This window comes from Barbus barbus (genome assembly GCF_936440315.1).
Source record: "Barbus barbus genome assembly, chromosome: 22".
Classification (NCBI taxonomy): domain Eukaryota; kingdom Metazoa; phylum Chordata; class Actinopteri; order Cypriniformes; family Cyprinidae; genus Barbus; species Barbus barbus.
Genome location: NC_136750.1, coordinates 7,689,435 through 7,710,079, shown reverse-complemented (window position 1 = coordinate 7,710,079; position 20,645 = coordinate 7,689,435). Strand labels below are relative to the sequence as shown.

The 20,645-nt window shown below is 37.1% G+C and overlaps 1 protein-coding gene across 1 annotated transcript in view; it reads left to right on the top strand.

Moving 5' to 3' along the window:
- The first annotated feature begins 2,362 nt into the window (after nucleotides 1-2,362).
- Nucleotides 2,363-20,645, top strand: part of LOC306888770 (tropomodulin-2-like) — a 32,079-nt gene continuing 13,796 nt past the window's right edge. The window contains exons 1-3 of the mRNA XM_079447210.1: nucleotides 2,363-2,505; nucleotides 8,886-9,061; nucleotides 9,937-10,093. Of these exons, the coding sequence (XP_079303336.1) occupies nucleotides 8,936-9,061; nucleotides 9,937-10,093 (283 nt within the window). The 5' untranslated portion in view covers nucleotides 2,363-2,505; nucleotides 8,886-8,935. The remainder of the gene's footprint in view (nucleotides 2,506-8,885; nucleotides 9,062-9,936; nucleotides 10,094-20,645) is intronic.

Below are 20,645 nucleotides of genomic sequence, written 5' to 3'. Positions count from 1 at the left end.
AACATACAACCCTAATAAACATAACCGATAAGAAAAAACTAAGAAGAAACAGTTATTTCAAAGAAAAAAACGTCAAATTCAAACAGAATTTGAAATGGAATGCAGGGAATTCTGGGAACGTCAGTTTACAGTTTTTCCCTGTAAATTTTACAGGAACTTTCCGTTAACCATGTAACAGGTTTTTACCGTAGCATTTTCACAGTTTTTTACCGTTAAAATCACGATAATTTTTTACAGTGTAGGAAAGACATCGTTAAAGTAATTCAAGTGACTCCAGTAACTCAATTTGATGAAGCGACACGAGTATTTGTGTCCAAAAAAAAAAAAAAAAATGTACCACTTATTTACAAAAATATTGATCTATAATGTGCATTCACGAGAGCATCACAAAGCATGAGTGTTGTGTTCATGCCACAGAAGACAAAATTAAGGTTAAACCACTGGAGTCACATGGATTACTTTCACAATGTCTTACTGTTCTGGAACTTAAATGAGTAAGTTGCGTTGCTGCCTATAGAGGAGTCAGAAACTTCTTGGATTTCATCAAAAATATCTTAATTTATGTTTTGAAGATGAACAAAGGTCTTAGGTTTTTGGACCGACATGAGGGTGAGTAATTAATGACAGAATTTAAATTTTTGGGAGAACTATCCCTTTAACTATCACATTAATGTCACACTACTAAATATACAGTAAATGCTGGTGTACAGTGCTGTGAAAAAAAAAAAAATCCTGATTTATTCTATTTTTGAGTATCCAGTACTAAATATTGTCCGATATTCCTAAGAAAATTAACATAAAACAAAGGCAATACAGTTATCATTAATAAACTGTATTTTGTGTTTATACATGTTGCCTGTTTCATGCACTTTTTTTTGAAGATCTGAACCAATTTCAGTCAAGTCACCATTATTTATATAGTGCTTTATACAATACAGATTGTTTCAAAGCTGCTTTACAGTGATAAAAAGTCAAACAATGATGCAAACAGAATTCACTTCTGCTGTGAAGCAGCTCTAAACAGTAAAAAGTGTCATTGTTCAGTTGAAATCAGTGTAGACTCTGTATAACTGTATAAAAATCATCAAATATAATCATTTCAATGCAGTTGTGCAGAAAACAGTGGTGTCATCTTCTAGCTCAGTTCAGTCCTCATCCAGTAGTGTCAGTAGAGTCAGATCAATAATATTGCTGAATATTGTGTGTCCCCAAATAAGCCAAAAGTCGACAGTGGCAAGGAACCCAAACTCCATCAGATGACCGAATGGAGAAAAAACCCTTGGGAGAAATGATGTTTAGTTTAGGGATCAGTTCTCCTCTGGCCAACAAATGAACATGGTGTGATTGCACCCTACAGACTATAAGCTAGATGCAGCTTTTTGGGATTGCATCGAATGTTCTTCGACTTTTATACATAATATATTTGTTTATGAATAAAGATTGGTCTTTTGAAAGCAGTTATTTTGAGTTAGATTCCAAATGTTCTCCTCCTATTCAAATTTGACATTGAGGGGTGCATACAACATATTTGCCCACCGGCAACTATAGTTGCAGCACATTCAAATACAATTTTCAAGAAAAAAACCAAAAACCTGGGTCAGAAACTTCTTGGATTTCATTTTAAGTCATTTTAAGACTAAATAAATGCAGAACATGTTCATGTTGAACACAACTATATGCATGAAACCATTCAGAAAAATTTGGGCACAAATGGGTTAAGGATAATGTGTTTTTTTATTGTTTTGCAAGTTTATTTTTGAAGGCATTTCTCTAATCATCTGACATTCTAAATGAAGCAAGATCTTTGCCGAGTCTATTATACAATGCAGAGTGTAGTTTCTCCTTAAAGAATGCTTTGAAATGCCTCATCCCCCTCTCTGGGGATTTTATTTCAGGTGGATGAGATGTGGGTGGCACATCATTCAGCAGTGTGTGCACTGATCTGACCAGTTTCACTACAAGTCTCCACAAGTATCTTAATGCTTGCTGATCTTTGTAAAGGAATGATTTGAAAAAATACTCAAAAATAAAACAAAAATACTAAAAAGGATGTTTGATATATAAGCAGCTAAGAAATTCTCATTTATCTAATTGTAATATTTTTAATTCATTTATTAAAATTAATTAATTAATTAAATTATTGACAAAAACTTAACATTTCAGAAAATGCAAATAAATCAATGAATATTGAAACATTCAAATACTCAATAATCAATGAATAATTCAATGACATAATCACGCTGACCTGTGGACTTCATATCCCATGCTCCTTTGCGTCACTAAAATTCAACATTCTCTGATTGGTTGCGTATTCTCATTAGGCGGGAGCTGTGGTTTATGGGCGTGCTCTTACGTTCTGATTGGCTGATGCGGATGTCAATCATCAGCGTTTCCTGTGTTACCGCCCTTGGGCTGAGAGAGTGAAGACGGGTGCGGGAATTATTTTTGCTTTCAGACCAGGAATAGGTCAATAAAGGGTAAAACGCTTGCAGGAATTTCACTAAGGTAAGAAATATATTTCGTCCTCTGTCAGTGTGAGGTAAATATTAGGATAGAGAGGTCATAAATGTAGAGGTTTGTGTAGTTCAGGGTTAACGTTAGCTGGCTAAGCGCTCGAGCGCTGCTGATATCCGCGAGAGCGCGAGCAGATGGCCAACAATTACCAACAAATATCAAGTTGTCTCATAATTATAGCACACCGAGCCCCTTATATATACTCATTTATATATTAAACGAGATACATGATTAAAACTAATTGACACATGCTTCACTGTTTTTTGTTTTATCAAAGTAACACTTGATATAGTAAATCATGAAATATCAGAACAAATGATTCCGTCATAGCTTAATTATACTATAGTTGGACTAAATCACACAATGCGTATTTGAATTATGAATACTGTATCGTAATACATTATTTATGACTTGCGGTATATGGCCACATGGCCTTATGGCCACACCTGTATGACTGTAATAATGTTCCTTTTTTACATTATTTAGTTTAATAATGTAAATTCGGCACGAAAGTCGGTTTAGGAGCGTTGCAAACGCTAAGTTACTCCTGATTAGAACATGCACGCGCTGGTGATGCTAGTGCAAACCTCGCGCGGGTCAATTGTATGTTTAAAGTGACCAGTTGCTGTTATTATTATTATTAGTATTATTATTATGCTGTCTCGCGGAGAACAGGCGCAGCTGTGAGTTGTCGTTATAACGGGTGTGGTCTCCACCCAGGGCGTGACTCTGCGTGGCTTTACATAACCGACTGGGATTTAATGCACAAAATATTAGAGCATTGTTCATAAAAGCATTGTGTCGGAGAGAATGAAAACTATTCCCAAACGAGCATGGTCTACTTTCAGAGACGACTATCTATCTATCTATCTATCTATCTATCTATCTATCTATCTATCTATCTATCTAGTACAGACTGGTACAGCTATTCAGTTCAATTGAGATGTATTTCTGTAGCTCTTTTCACAATGCACAACTGAGGTCAAATTTTAAATAAATAGATGAGAGCTGGCATGAAATATTGCACTGCAACAGTTTGAAGGATCTGTGTAAGAACACCCCCCTGAACGTTGGACATTTGTTTGGAATGAATTTGTCCCTTCCTGAAATGGCACTTTAAAGAGCACTTGTCTCAAGTAATGGTTGCTAGATGTGCCTCTTACACAATAAACATTACAAAACCCCCTCCATCTGGGTTCCATAAGCCTCGGTCTCTGTCTCTCAGAGGAAGTGATGGATGAGAAAGCACTGAAGAAAAGATTCTCAATGTTGTCACTCTCAGGAGTAGTAATTTGAGCTTTTTTCCTTTTCTAGAGTAACGAAGCAGATCTCACATTTCCTCTTATAATTTTAATTTGAGTTTTGAGTTCACACTGAACCAATACTGATATCATTGACAGTTATATACACTACCTTACAAAACATTTTCATTGCTAAATTAATACTTTAAATCAGCAAGGATGCATTAAATTGTCCTGAAATGACAGTAAATACATGCATATAATGTTTAAAGTATAATAATAATAATAATGATCATAATTTCTATTGTTATATTTTAAATGCTGTTCTTTCAGGGTTGTTATTTATCACAGAATCCTGAAAAAATATGGTGTAATAACTGAATTCAGCATGCTCAACTGATTACAGTATTGGCAATAATAATTAGCCTAATGTTTTTCTTCACCATATCTTGAGACACGGGGGGGAAAAAAACAGCTATATGGGATTAGAGGAATAAATTAAATTGCATTTAATATTCATTTTAATATATATTCAAACAGAAAAGTTTTTCAATTTGAAAAACTGTCAAATTCTAAGAATATTCTGCAATATTGGCAGTTTTTTATTATTATTAAAGAAATGTAATTATGATAGTAAGATTAGTTTTTTTTTCAGAAACATTAAAATTCTACAGACCATCAATCTTTGAATGGTAGTGTATATCATTTTAGGCTAATAAATATATAATATTAAAAATCTGTACTAGAACTTTGAAAAAAATAAGCCGCACTAGTGAAATCAATAGTTTTACAACGATGCAATAGTGTAGAGTATCAAAACAATGGGAATGTAAAGTGTCTATGAATGAAGAAAAAGCAACTCTGAAGGTAACAATCATACTTTGCATAAAGACTTTTTGGGTAATTGAACTTAACTAATTTTTAATCAGTATTAATTAGTGCTGTCAAACGATTAATCGCATCCAAAATAAAAGTTTTAGTATACATAATATATGTATGTGTACTGTTTATTTATGTATATATATATATATATATAAATACACACACACACATACAGTATATATTTACATGTATATACATTTATATTATAATATTATATATAAATATATTTAATATATAAACATAACATATTTCTCCTAAATATATATATATATGCATGTGTTTGTATTTATATACACATAATAAATATACACAGTACACACACATATTATGTAAACCACAACTTTTATTTTGGATGCGATTAATCGTTTGACAGCACTAATATTAATACAAATCAAAACAAAAACACAACTTTTTTTTGTTATTCAGAGCTTTACTGATGTGCTATTTTTGTGTATTGTGGTGGTTGTGTGACCTTTTGCCCTGTAATGCACTTACAGCAGACGGCAGAGGAAGAAGCAGTACTGGCTTCCTCCGTATTTTCTCTGTCTGTCGGATTAAGAGGTGTTGATAAGGTTTGTCTGATTGACAGCCACAGAGAATAACTAACATAACTAGATTTTACAGTTTCTAAATACAATGAATGGTTCAAAAGTCTCAGCCTTGATGCTACCTTGTAGTGGTTAGATTGTCAGAAGATCCCACCCCAACACCTCCTAAGATTATATGGATTTATCATAGTCCACAAGGAGAAAAAAAGGCAAGTGACAAGCCACACATTTACAGGTATTGATTACTGCAGCAAAGTTTAATATCTAGGTTTAGGGCTTTGTTCAAATCCCCAACACCACTTAAGTGAGTATATTAAGCTTCCCAGTGTGGCACCTATACATTTATTGCTGGCAATCTTTTAAAAGTTGGTCATTTTTGTGATCCGTTGAAAAACATGAAACACTAAAACTCCTCACTCTGAGGAAAAGGAAAGATGCTTGTGGTTAAGGATAAGGTTGATCTAAGGGGCAGTCCAGGATCAGAAGAGCTACTGAATTTGTTCTAGTTTTAGCACCATTTAACCCTTAAGCCACTTAAGACCCTGTTTTCTACTGGTCAACCGTTCCTTTGTCTTCTGCAGCAACAAATATTGTGAGTAGGGAATCCTTCAAATCTGCTGCTAGTGCATAACTTCTTCAATACAGCTTTGGCTTGTTAAATTGGAAGTTAATGGGAACATTATGGATCTTTACCCCATGAGGGTCTCACACACTTCACCTTAAGACTTAGTTAAGCTGACGCCAATCCTGCTGAGAAGCCCAATGGCATTTCACTGGATTTACCACGGATTTTTCTTAGTCTTAGAGAAAGTCTAATTTACTAAGCCGTAAAGTACTCATAAGTTAGACTGCGTTGAACATAAAGTCTCACTGTGATTTGTTTCTGAGTTTGGCTTAATGTTCAGAGCACTGCATTTAAAACTTTTTTGACACACTGTGATTTGTTCATGAAAAACACTGCTATTTGATTTTACTCTCAACTTTGGCACAAGCGCCAGTGCAAAAGAACACCCTCCAACAGTAATACAGTATTTTATTCTCATGCAACAGTCAAATTTAGTGCTTTTCTTCACCTTCACATTAACTATAATCTCTTAAACATTGACTGCTCCGTTTAGTCAGTCAGAATAGCTCAAGTAAATGAGCTGTAATCATAACAAAGAAATACTTTAATTGCAGGTGCTGTGAATAAATTATAATCTTGTGCTGCTGTGGGATTTCCCAGGGATTGTCATTACATACTTGGCAACATCTAATTAGTCTTTAGTATGCACTATTTTCGGTCACCAAGTTGTGGGCCAGAAATGAGTTTGTTCATGAATTGGCAAATAAATGACATCAGCTTTTCCTGGAGTATTTTTGGCTGCTGGAATTTCCGTGTGTTTTATGGGTCTGATGGATGACTTGAGCTGATTTAGGCTTCCCTGTCTAAAACCACAACCTTAAAGTCACAGTTTTCAAACCAAAAATCAAGACTCCCTGTGTTCTGTCTAGGTGTTTCTGAGTATGCGTCTAGTCTGTGTATTCCAGAAAGCACGGTTAACTTGCCTTCAGCTAAACCCTGAACTTTGGTTTGATTAACCCCAAACCTTGCTTACTCGAGGTATGTGGTTCCAAAAACGCGTCCGGGAGTAAGTTCATTCAACCCAGAGTATGTTCCTGGTTAAGACTCAAGACATTCTCAACAGAGCTACGAATCGACGAATCACTATGGAAACAGACGCTAAGAAAAAGTGTGCCATGCTGTTTCTTTCGTCTTTTGTTCAATGGTCATTTACATGCTTGGTGCATATCGCCACCTAATTGATGGTTGTGTAATCATTTTTCTTTTTTTTCTGTTTAATCTTTAATCCTTGAGAATAAGAATTATATTTTTTTGTTTGATGCTAATTATATATTAAGTCATATCATATGTATTTTTATATAAATACATTATAGAAAATGCTGATCCATGTTAGATAATAATATAAAATCACATATATATATATATATATATATATATATATATATATATATATATATATATATATATGTGTGATAATCATTACCTTATCATAGTGTTTTATAATTTATAGAGATAACTGTTATATATGCCAGTAAAATAAATATAACAACCATATTAGAATAATATATTACCTTATTTATTACTTATATTAGCGCTTTTTATATTTTATATATATATTAGGCTATATTACTGTATCTTTAGGTTATATTATTATATCTGTCACGCCCACTGATGGTAGAAGTGAACTAACCCTGGAACATAACCTGCTCTGGAGCAGGTTATCTTCAGAGACCAAGTTACTATGGTTACTTACTTACCCTGACATTAGTCAGCTTGTCCTTCAGACAACACGCCAGATTTAGAAAATATGTAGTTTTGTTCATCGCCTGAAGTGATGTACAGTACACTTACTGCAGCCACAGTGAGAGGGTGAAGTGTTCCACTCAGGAGTATAGCAGTGATGATTATGATGCATATCTTTATTGAAACACTACAGCCTGATGAAGTAGCAGAGGAATTTGGGGTTGGTGCAAATCTGCAAGGGAGTGAAGTTCAAAGGTCAAAGTGTTTCCAGATGTCAATGAGTTATTGCAAAATTAAGTTCCAGTCTGAGGTTAAAGATCATGAGAGGGGACCATCTGTCCAATATCAAACAGAGGACATCTGTTCAGTAGTCTCTCTCTCATTGGTCACTAACTTTACAAATGTTTGTAAAGTTAGTTATGTAAGTGTTTGAACTTGCTATTACAAGATATAGAGTGAATTTGCATTTTCATTCAGCCCATTTTTTTTAATGCCTTGGTCTGAATGGACAAATAGACTGCATGCATGATCATGTCCACGTTTAGCCTCATGCTGTGGTCACACTAGACTTTGAGCTCAAAAAATTATGGACACTGTCGTGATAATACAGCAAGCTCTGCAAAGTCTTTAAACAAACAAAAACAAAAAACAACATAATCTAACATGTAATACATCCAAAACATAATAATAATCAGTCTACTCTGCTTCACTGCAAGACTGCAATGCCCAGTCTTGCAGTGAAGTGCCCAGTTTAACAAGGTTTAAGCAACTTGCTCTGACACATCTTAAAACATGTCGGTGCGATTGATTTGTATCAAGATGCACACCAGTAATGTGTTTTTCTAAGGCAAAAAAAGTAAAAAGAGTATTTTAAAAAAAAGAGTTTTTAAAGTATCTTCTTCCGCTTTAGAATCCGTATGAATTGAAGTTAGTGGAAAAGAAATTGTAGCGTGTCTTCAGTGGCCACTGCAACTTCCATTACAGTGCAGTGTATAGACATTTTGAGAAAATTAAGCACAATAAAAATAAGCAAATTAAATTTTGATTAAGTGTTGCAGGAGATTATATTAATAGTTATAACTAAGGGTATTTAAAGCTACTGCAAAAATCGAACTGAATTTTCGTGCCAAACTATTTATTGTTGTGAACATGCCTTTATTCTAATGGCAGAAAATGCTTTATTTTTTTTTAAATTGTTAATATTTCATCTGTAAATCAGTAATATAATGCATAATAGCTTTTGCATCGTTGCATTCTAAAATTTGCAACATTTTTTCCACTATTTTGTAAGGCAAGTACTGAAGTTTGTTACTGACAAGCTTCATATGTATCACATTAGTGTATGTATTTTTGACCATAATTACCCATTTACCATAATTTTTCTGTGTGCAGGCATTTAATCAAACTGGACAGCAGTCTCTCTCTGACGGACAGTGTAAATCATGGCTCTTCCATTTAAGAAAGATCTGGAGAAGTATAAGGAGATCGATGAGGATGAGATTCTGGACAAGCTGTCAGAGGAGGAACTCAAGCAACTGGAGAGTGCCCTAGACGAGATCGACCCCGAGGTGAGACACACAGGCACCTTTCTTCACACTTTCAGATGAGCAGAGGCAATTGTAAACTCATGAATGTCTCTTTGCTTTTTTTTTTTTTCTGATGTCTGCATCATATAGCAGCTGATGGAGATATACTAGATCACACTGCTGGAACAAAGAGCTCAGTTATTAAAGGGTTTGTTCACCCAAAAATGAAAACATAAAAGAAAATGTTTTTAAGATGGTTGGTAACCAGATTTGGTGACCGTTGATATTGTATAGACTGGCTAAGAATTTTCATTTTTGGATCAACTGTACCTTTAAGCACATGCAAATTAAAAGTGTGAAAAATCAGTCCTAAACATGAAAATGTAATAATTTGTAATTATTAATAAGTTGTGTGTAGTGCAAAAAAGGCTGTTAATTCACTGATAACAAAGTGATGTAATTCACAATGTTGTCATTGTGGTAATGGGTGTATTTTCATTTTGGTCATATGTTATTTTGAACTGCAACTATAAAGTAAAATCACTTGTTTATCAAACTGTTGAAAATGGCCATTTCCAAATTTGCCATGAGGAGTGTCTGTTATGGCCTCTCATAAACAACTCTCTGTCTGTTTGTTTATGAGTAAACAGGGCTCAAGTTTGCTTCCAAACACAAGAGCTTCCTCTTAAGCAAATATCTCAGCAATTGTTCCTATTAAACAAAAAATAATTTGTAAACACAGTTTTGACATGTTTAGGTTCAGATCTGCCTATCATCATTACCAAGCAAATGCAAATAATAGTTATTATTCACTTAAAAAATAAGCAATTAATTGGGTTTCACTTGGCATAAAATGATAAGATATAAAAGTTGCATAGTATAACTGGTACCACATCTGTTCTGAATCCATTTTCCAGAATGCTTTGCTGCCAGCTGGACTCAGGCAGAAGGACCAGACCACAAAAGGAGCAACCGGTCCTTTTAACCGCAATAAACTGCTGCAGTATCTGGAGAAGGAGGCTATGGACTGCAAAGACAGAGATGATTACCTCCCCTTCACTGGAGAGAGGAAAGGTACACGGATGATATGTTTGATATTTTATATAGCAGTAGACATTAACAAACACCTTTAAAAAAATTGCTGCTGTCATTCTGATTGGATTGAATAGGAGGATACATAAAAGTCCAGGTATTGAAGATTAGGTACATTAACGTTTTAGTCAAATTTCTTAGAATATATCAATTGGAATTTTAATAGTACGGCAAAGTTTAGAAGAATCAGTTTAAAGCAATGCTAGTAAATGCAATACTGTAATTCACACAAATATCTAAAAACATGTTATTTCAGACACTTGACTTCATTTCCTTCCAGGAACACAAAAGATGTTTAGTAGAGTAGTTATAGTAGGTAGATATTTTTATAACTAAAGAAACAATTGGCCTAGGAGCTGCCTTAAAATGAAGCAGACTTCATTTTAAAATATTGTGTTCTTATTTTGGGGAGATGCCAACCTCTGCAGCTCTACCACTGGAGAAAGAGCAACTGCCAACTTGGATCAGATGTGCCTTGATAACCAGTCACATAATAGCCTTTGACGTCATTGAATTGCTGGCAGAGTTATATGTCAGTTGATCACCGTTTGTTGATACCATAGAAATGAATAAGACATGCCGTACGCTCAATCTTACCTGACGCAAAATTGTCAGTGATTTCTCTTATAAAATACTTTTTTGTTGTTGTTCAGTGTAAACCTCAAATATAGATGAATCCGAAATGAATGTTTAATGGCAAACATGTTGAAGATTAGCCAACATGTTATCAATTCATTAAGTTGTTCCTCACAGAAGTGGTTTATACAGTTTGAAGCCTCTTCTCCTTTGACATCCATAAAAAAATGGCCTATATTTGCTAACCTCCTGGATGTTCTACCACGTTGATGGCTCTTTACGTCCTTTTGGAGCTTGAACGTATACGTCACTATAAGTTTTTGCTTGTATGGAAAATAGCAAGTCATTTTTTTTCTTAAAGAATTTTCCTTTTTTGTGTGAACCGTTCCTGTTATGTTGGTTGGTTTATCAGCATTGTCTGCATCCAAACTGTTCTCTGACGGTTCTTGTTTGGAATAAGTACCTACTTTGCAAACTTTGTTCCATGTGGTATGAATGTAATCTCGATGTACAGCATACATCTTGTTTTTATCATGTGACCTACGGTGTCACTTGCGTCGCTTCACTTCCACTCACAACTCCTCTCCCGTGCCCTCTCATGGGATACTACAGACTACATTGGATGCACACCTTAGAATCTCACCAAAGTAGATACTTTTTTTTCAGGTACTTTTTCTCTACAGTTAATGTGAATTCAGACACTACTATTTTCACTTGTTTTTCATCTACTATATATTAGGGAAATAATGATTCAGCCATCGAGGGGATTGAGCAGGCAAGGGAGTGGTGTACAGTATGGTGTTTGCACTGATCTGGTTGCTGTGGTTTTGCAGAAGTTTTCAGAGCTTTTGTCACAATTGTCTCTGGCTGTGTGTGAGCCTTCCATGTTCTCTTGCTGTATGAGTGAGAGTGCTGTATCAGCTCCTGTAGTGATTTAGACACTGTGGTCTCTGCAGGTATGATTAATTAATACCATCTGTTCTTACATAACCATACACACACTGTGGCTCGGATGCTCCGTATCTGTCTGTGTGTGTGTGTGTGGGGGATTGCCCGTGTATGTGTGTTGGCTCGGCATGTGAGTGTCCCACCCAGTATATACTGTACACACTGATTTTTATCTACTGAAGTTGCTGAGGAACACATGCTGATACACAGCATCATGATGCAGATAGTGTTTGGAGGAACAGGATCTTTAATAATGAATGATATTACTGTCTGACGGTAATGCTGAAAGCTTAGCTCTGTATGTGTGCATGTAGATTGAAGTCCTGTTCGTCAAAACAAATATTCGGTGCGATTAAAAGTTGCTAAATCTTACCGAACCTCCCCCTCTTCAATTGCTAAGATTTTTTTTAAGCTTAGTTTGTAGTTATTATAATTAGCTTAATAATAATAATAATAATAATAGATATCTATGGTGTGTCCTTATTTAGATATTTGACTTTACAAAAATTACAATTCTGTCATTCTTTATTCACCCTGATGTCGTTCCAAACCTGTAAGACCTTCATTCATCTTAGGAACACAAATTCTAATATTTTTGATGAAAGCCGAGAACTTTCGGACCCTGCATAGATGGCAACACAACTCACACATTCAAGGCACAGAAAGGTAGCAAGGACATCGTTAAAACAGTCCATGTGACATCAGTGGTTCAACCGTAACTTTATGGTACGAGCATATTAGGTACGAGAATATTTTTTGTGAGACTTCAACAAATATATATTTTTTTCTTTGTGCACAACAAGTGTTCTCGTACCTTCATAAAATTACAGTTGACCCACGGATGTAAGACAACAAACTAAAAAGGCGATCTAATATGAACAAAATCCAGTTCTTTAAATAATTCTGAATCCAATTTAGATTAAAATAAATTGGTAAACCTGAAATGACTACAATACACAACTTACTTTACAGTTATAAATTATATTTAATATCACTTTGTTATTTATCCTTCTAGGTAGTTTCCTCATAGATCTATTTATCTTATGTTAAAATAATGTAGAAGGCCTCCTATATAAATGACCTCCACATGTATGTTGTTTGTTAATTGGGATTCCTTTGAATTCTGTCAACAAACAGGTTCCACAGAAAATCAGTGTTCCAGCAGAAAAGCACACTTAACAGGGTAAACAGATAAATTATACCAGTCTGATCAACAGTACACCGGCACTCCAGGACCGACGTTACCTACGCCTGGTTTAGAAGTTGCTTTAGCATACATCTAAATTGATTATTATTATTGTTTTTTTAGAAAGTATTCATTAAATTGATCAAAAGTAACTGTTATGACTTTCACAACTGCTTTTAATATTGGTAATTATTAGAACTCAAGAATTACTTGAGAACCGAATTAGCATATTAGAATGATTTTTAAGGAATCGTGTGACACTGAAGAGTAATGTCTGTAAGAAAATTCAGCAAAATTTTGATTTTAAATTATATAAAATACAGTAAAAACAATAGTATTGTGAATATCAACGAAATGCAGCCTTTGTGCAAATCTTACAGACCTTAAACTTTTGAACGGTGTTGTATTTTAAATTAATTAGATTTTTTTGTGCCCTGTTTGAGAATTGTTTTTCTTGTTTTACAAAATTTAGATATCTCACAAAATACTGATTAAGTGGTTTTACAGTGTTTCGAGGGTCTTTTTAACTTTGTAAGTCCTTAATTTCATAAGTGACTCACAAGTGTTTTCACCGCTTCTAGTTTAGGATTTGCCAGACTGGGCTTTGACAACATTTGTTCAATCTCAATGTCTGAGAACAAATGAGGAAACAGGAAGTGCTGGAATTCCTCTGGGATGAAGTCTAAATGGCCCTTAGCGACAGAGAGATAATTTGAGAGATATGCATCTCTGCCAAGTGCTGTGTATCTCTTTCTTCATTCTGCATGTTTTAATGGTAATACAGTCAGGACGGGTACACATGACACAAAAAGAGTTGCTGAGGCATCATTTGATACACCTCAGTGGGCAGATCTGTTATAATGAGTTAATTCAATGGAAAACTTGACTCCATGGATTTGTTGATGCCCTTGTGTCTTCTCTCTGATTTCCTCTATTTGCTCTGCTGTCCTGCTGAGGGCCTTCAGAGTACAGCTGCCTATGACAGCCTGTGCAGAAAGACTCGTCTGTACTGGTCCACAGGGGAGGACTCTGTGATTGGGTCGTGAAAGGACAGGAAGTAGTTATGGGGGTAGTGGTCAGCCAAGATCAGTTCAGCGGCTCAGCTGAGCCCAAGAGACACACTGTGATGGGCAGAGCTCCTCTCTCTTCTGGTTCTGACTGGTTTTGTGCTGCAGGCTTTCCTCTTTACCACAGCGGTTTACTTGAACAGAACAAAAAAAAAAAAACAGCTAAATAAAGGGCTTAAATAAAACGTTCCCTCTTTTCTCCGTGTGAGGTCTGCTTAACAAAGATGCCCCTTCAGATCCAGTACAGAACTTCTTTGTTTATATCTGCCATTCAGAATCAGATTTTGTTCAGTTTCTGTCATCATGGTAATAGAACAAAACCAAACAAAGTTTGTGGTGTGGATTTAAAATATAATAATCTGAAGTGTTTTTTTGATGCAGGTTTAAGCAGCCAGTGCACTTAAGATTGTTCTCTGGTACTTACACTTTCCCCCGGTTTCACAGACAAGGCTTAGTCCTAGACTAAAATCTAAATCTGAGTTGTTTCAACTGAAAGAAACTTGCTCTGACTGATCTTAAAATATAACAGTGCCTTTGTTATGCCTCTAGATGCACACCAGTAATGTTTCAAGTACGTTTAAAAAAGTTACTTAAATGTCCTAATTGAACTATGGCCTAATCCTGGCTTAGTTTAAGCCTGTCTGTGAAACCGGGGCTTAAGCTCTTGCATTGCATTTGATGATTGCATCATTAAATATGCTCTGTCATTGTCCTTTATGCTATCGTTCAAAAGTTTGAGGTCGATAAGATTTTAAGGTTTTTTTTTTTTTTTCCAAAGAAGTCTCTTAAGGCCCCGATATACTTCAAACGGAATCGAAGAACGAACTGATGACGTTGTTTCAAACAAAATCTGAAACTAAGTTCGTTTTGACTTCGTTTCTGCAGTTCAAAACGGCTCACCAAAGCGAACCATTGGTCTGTGGCGATTACGCATCGGTGGGTGTGTTCTGGAACTTCATCTTCTTTGACGCGTGATTTTTATTTATTTTTTCTCCCTATTCGTTTCTCATTCAACTGAGGTCAGGTGGGAGAACAACATCTCCAAGTCACTAGCAACATAAATGCACTGTGTTAAAAAGCTGAGCTGCCACAAATATATACACACCTGTACGATCGCTTGCGGAGAGGCTTTAAAGATTCAGAGAAAGCATTTAATTTAAGAAATTGCAACGAAGCAGGAGTCACGTGACATGCTCATGAACCTACTTGCACTTGAGTAGAGCTCCGTACGTTTGGCCTCTTTTTGCTGATTTATTTCGTTTTAAGTTTTATTCATTGGTTGTGCTTTACCTGATGGCATGCAGTCGTAATCATCAGGAGTTGTCTCCGTTGGCTTCTCCGATTAAGAAGAAATCCAAGTCACTGAACTCAAGCGATATGATGGACAAGATGGCGAACACTGTTACATATTTTGAGGACATTCTAAGAACCGAGTTGACGGCGATGCGGAACGAGTTCGCTTCTCACATGTCAGTTGTTCAGTCGCTATGCTCTAAACTGGATCTTCTTACAGGGGAGATGAGAAAACAAAACAAAGTTGTTGCAGATCACGACAGGCGCGTTGCCGCGCTCGAGAAACAGGTTGTGGACTTACAGGATCGCAATAGGCGCAACAATCTGCGTCTGGTTGGATTGCCTGAAGATTCCGAAAAGAACGACCCTATGGGCTTTTTGAAAAGATTGCTACCGACGTGGCTCCTGTCTCTGGCGGGCAAAGAGATTGAAGTGGAGCGAGCGCATCGTGTGTACACAAGGCTCTCCTCAGATCGCGGCTAAACCACTGGTTTTCATCTTTAAACTGCTGCGGTACACGGACAGGGAGCTCATTCTGCAGGCCGCCAGACTTCATACCCCGGTGAAAATTTCCGACGAAGCAACACTGTCTTTCTTTACAGATTTTTCTCCGGTCACCGCAAAAAGAAGTGCATTTGCGCCAGTTAGGAAGGAGATGAGAATTTTCTCCTTTATCCTGCAAAGCTGAAGGTCATTCTCAATCAAGGTGAACCTAAAATGCTACACTCCCCAGAAGAAGCAAGAGTTTTTCTCAGATCCCTTTCATCCACCAACTCTCAGTGAACTCCAGCTGGACATTTGCTGTCTAATCGGAGAAGAGATGCTCTAAATGGTTAGGTGACTGTGTCTTTCACTGTTCACTTTAATGTTCACTTCTTAATTCATAGTTCATTGTGCATACAGTATCGCTTACTGATTATGATGTTATTTTATTTGTTTTAGTTGTATTCTTTCTCTCTTTTTTTTTTTTTTTTTAAATAGAAATACTACCTAGTCGGGGAAGTGTTCCTTATCCTTGTCGGATCACGATGGAAATTTGTGCAGATTATCTTTGATCCCTCGGCCATCTCGTGCCACTACAGGGGTAGACAATAAGGGAAATTTGCCACTGGCCCTCCGGTGTTCTTTCCTGCTATCAAAGTCAATGTGGACCAGCAACTGTTTGGTTACCCTCATTCTTCAAAATATCTTCTTTTGGGTTCAGCACAAGAAATTAATAGAGGTTTGGGACAGCATGTGAGTGAGTAAATGATGACAGAAATTAAATTTTAGGGTGAACTATCCCTTTAATGACAAGCGGCAGCATGTTTAGTGTCCTGTCCCTTTAAGAGCTGCACGCATCTAATATACAGGCATGCATCTGTTTCTCTCTTAACTATTTACTTTCATTTTAGAGATAACCAACTGAGTCTGTATGTAAACCTTGTGTGTTTTGACAGTATTAGCGCAAAAGATAAGTTAGTTGAGTAATCAGGCGCTGTTAGACAGGCTTTTTAGCGCGCGTGCTTCAGGTGTATGAGCGCACGTCAGACCAGCGCGCGAATGAAACATTTAACCAGCAAGGCTTGTGTGCAAATAATGTACTTTTGCGATCGCGAATAAGTGCAGTGTCCTGTCAGAGTAACTCTACTGCTGTATGTCGTGTTGTACAGTATATAGAGACCGCGGCGCCAGAACTGTATTTGACATAATGTGTGCTGTAGCACGATACTACGATATTTCTTCAAAAGCAGATCGTGGAGACATTTTTATCGTCCACCCCTAAGCCCAGCCAATTCCAGCGGTCTCGCCACTGGGGCTGAAACTTTCTCTGCCTTTTCTTTTCGTATTCCCTTTCGCTTTCCCTCAATTCCTCTGGTGATTTTCTCTTCCTTGCCTTCTCTTTTTTATCCGGCGTTTGGCCGGGTGATGGGGGTTTCAGAAACATGTAGCCTAGCTTAATAGTAGCTAGCTATAGGTAGGTGCTGAGCAGCAGTGTGCAGTTTGCGCGCGTAACCGCGGGAGCGAGCATAAACCCGCTGCATCTGTTACTGTGCGTTCACACCGCCGGCGGCGAGAGCGTCAAAGCGGCCGGAAGTCATTCATTTTCAATGAGAGCCGGCGGCGAGCTCCGGCGAGAGCGGCGCGGCGAGTCTTGGGCGGTGAGAGCGTCGAGGAGAGTTGAAATCAGGTCAACTTTATGGTAATGAGCTATGATGCGGTTGGGCGGCAACCAATCGGAATGTAGAAGTCCTCCGCTTGAGAGGGTTCCAGAGAACGCAGTTCTGTAAACTTTGGTTCCGACCACATTAGTTCCCATGCAAAATGGAAGAGAGATTAGTTATTGCTGTGGCGGGTTTCCCGATAATATTTGACGTGTCCCTGTTTGTGTACAGGGAGATAAATAAATAAAAATTATAGGGTACATTTTCCCGCTACAACGTTTGTTTTTCAGCGGGAATGCAATTTATTTGCTCAAAACAACACCGATTTGACCAATTACATTAAGGCTACACTTCAATCTGGACAGTTTGTAATGTAGGCTGCACACAAATTAATGTTAATTAAAGACCAAGGCTAGTAAATGTCTCCTATAATGTTGAAATTAGACTAGCACTTAACCATGAACACAAATCCACACCACACAAATGGCTTTTCATTGGCTCAACCTACTTGTTTCTTTTGCGGCTCCTTTAAATACAAGACGAGCATACGATCTACGTCAGAGCGTCAGCGCGTCCACGAATCTTTTCTACAGCGTCTCAGTCAGGGCGGCCAGGGCGAATTTTGACGCTCTCGCCGCCGGCGGTGTGAACGCACAGTTAGGCTGTCGGGATCACGTAACCTGCTAGCGGTGGTTACCGAGACGATTTAACAGAAATCAAAACACAGAACCACAGGTAATTAATGTGAAATTAGACTTTTTTTAATCGAGGCATTATTTTTACTGGCCCCACCGGGCTAGTGGTTGGAGCGATCTGGTGGCCCTGACGGTTTTAAAAGTACGTCCGGGCCACCGGGCCAATTATATTGTCGACCCCAGCACTAGATGGCGATTTAACCCTAAATTGTTACAGGATGAAAATTTTTGCAGTCAATTCAGAAATAAATTAGCTGAGTTTATTGAAATTAACCAAGGTTCAGTGGATGATCCTTGAACACTTTGGAATGCAGTTAAAGGGTTTATAAGCAATAACTAAATTTCATATGCCTCTTTCCTTCAGAAAAACCGACACAAAAAGATAGTTGAACTGGAATCACAGCTCCAGAATCTGACTAGAGATAATCAGCGTTGTTTCTCAGACGATATACTCAGTAAAATCATGGCGGTTAGGTCCGAACTCAATTCATTACTGAGATCCAGGGCAGAATTCCTGATCCAAAGATCCAGGCAGAATTATTATTTTCAAGGGAGTAGACCAAGCCACCTTTTAGCCCTAAGATTACACAACAGTGAAAAGTTTGCTAATATTTCAGCAGTGAAATCCCAATCTGGGCTCATTATGACAGACACAAAAGACATTAATATCGCCTTTCACTCTTTTTACTCTAACCTCTATACTTCTTCTGCTGATGGTGACCCTGACTCTTTTGCATCTTTTCTGTCCAACCTTGATTTACCCAGGCTATCAGATTCAGATTCGGAATACCTGGTTGAACCGATCACTCTTCAGGAGCTGGAGTCAGCAATTCGATCTATGAACAAGGGGAAATCCCCAGGCATAGATGGCATTCCAATCGAATTGTATCCTACTTTTTGGTCGGATTTAGGCCCCCTCATGTTAGATATGATAAATTTTTCAGTTACTCAAGGCTCATTTCACCCATCTATTAATATAGCTGTTATTTCTCTCTTGTTAAAAAAAGAAAGATCTGACTTCCTGTTCTAGTTACCGGCCACTTTTTTTGATAGGGACTGATATTAAATTATATGCTAAAGTACTATCTCGTCGTCTAGAGAAATTTATGAATAGGTTTAGTTCATCATGACCAAACAGGATTCATTAAATCTCGCTCCGCTTCGGATAACTTATGCAGGTCATATCATATTATTAATTAAAATAATGGTTTGTCCTCCCCTTGCGCAGTATTATCTCTAGATACGATGAAAGCTTTCGATCAGCTAGAATGGAACTATTTATGGGCGGTTCTACAGCATCTGGGTCTAGGATCAAGTTTCATAAATATGATAAAAGTTCTGTTTGCCAATCCAGCAGCCACTGTTCTCACAGGTGCTGTTCACTCTAACCCATTCTTTATACATCGAGGTACTCGTCAGGGTTGCCCGCTTTCTCCTCTGTTATTTGCCCTATCCTTGGAACCCTTAGCTCAAGCAGTCCGACAATCTGAAACTATTTATCCCATAAATATACGGAATATTATATTTATCATATTTCTTTGTTTGCTGATGATATCTTACTACTTTTGGAGAAACCGTCACATTCTATTCCTCATGTGTTGAATTTATTTGACCATTTTGGATCTCTCTCTGGGTTTAAAATTAATTGGAATAAGTCATGTTTACTTCCCCTCAATTCTAAAATTGATTCCATGTCCCTTTTTATATCTATCCCATTGGTTCAAAACTTAAAGTACTTGGGGATAGATGTTTCTCCTTCCCTGCAGGAAATCGTCTCAAAAAACTATAATGGTATTCTAGCCAAAGTATCCTCAGATTTGGAAAATTGGTCTCGTCTTCCTACTTCTTTTCAGGCCCGTATAAAGGTGATTAAAATGAATGTTCTCCCATGTATTAATTTCTTCCATGATTCCTCTCGCTCCACCTGTTGGCTACTGGAATAAACTAGATGCATGCGTTTCACGATATATATGGGATGGGAAACGTCCTCGTATTAAACTGACTGCCTTACAACGATGTAGATTACATGGAAGTCTTTCTTTGCCTAATTTTAGACTGAATACTCAAGCCTTTTCCCTCCGCCCTTTAGCAGTTTGGTTTGATCCTGACGCTTCTGTGTCTTGGAGAGCAATTGAGGAATCTATTGTTTATCCGTATAAATTTAAGCATCTTGTTTTTTCGGGAGTTCCGCTTGGGCAGTGCAAATCTCAGTTTGGTCCCATTGTAACCCATCTCCTCTCCACATGGAGGGATGTTGAAAGACGTTCACAACTAGTTACAAAATGGCATAGGCAGTCGCCTATTTTCCACAATAACCTTTTGTCAGGCAGTACTCCATTTCATTGTCCGCAATGGACTCCTAATAAAGTAAACACTCTGGGAGATATCTATGATGATAGTGATTTAAAATCCTTCCAGAATCTTAGAACTAGGGCTGCCCCCGACTAAAGATATTCCTAGTCGACTAACACTCCTGCCTTTTAGCGATTAGTCGAATAATCGTTCATTTATGATATTAATATAATAACTTGCGTATATACAAGGAAAGGTACAGTCCAAGTTGAAGTTTAACACTTCCATATGACAGAAAATGCTAAAGCATGATATTAGCGCGTTCAAAATTAA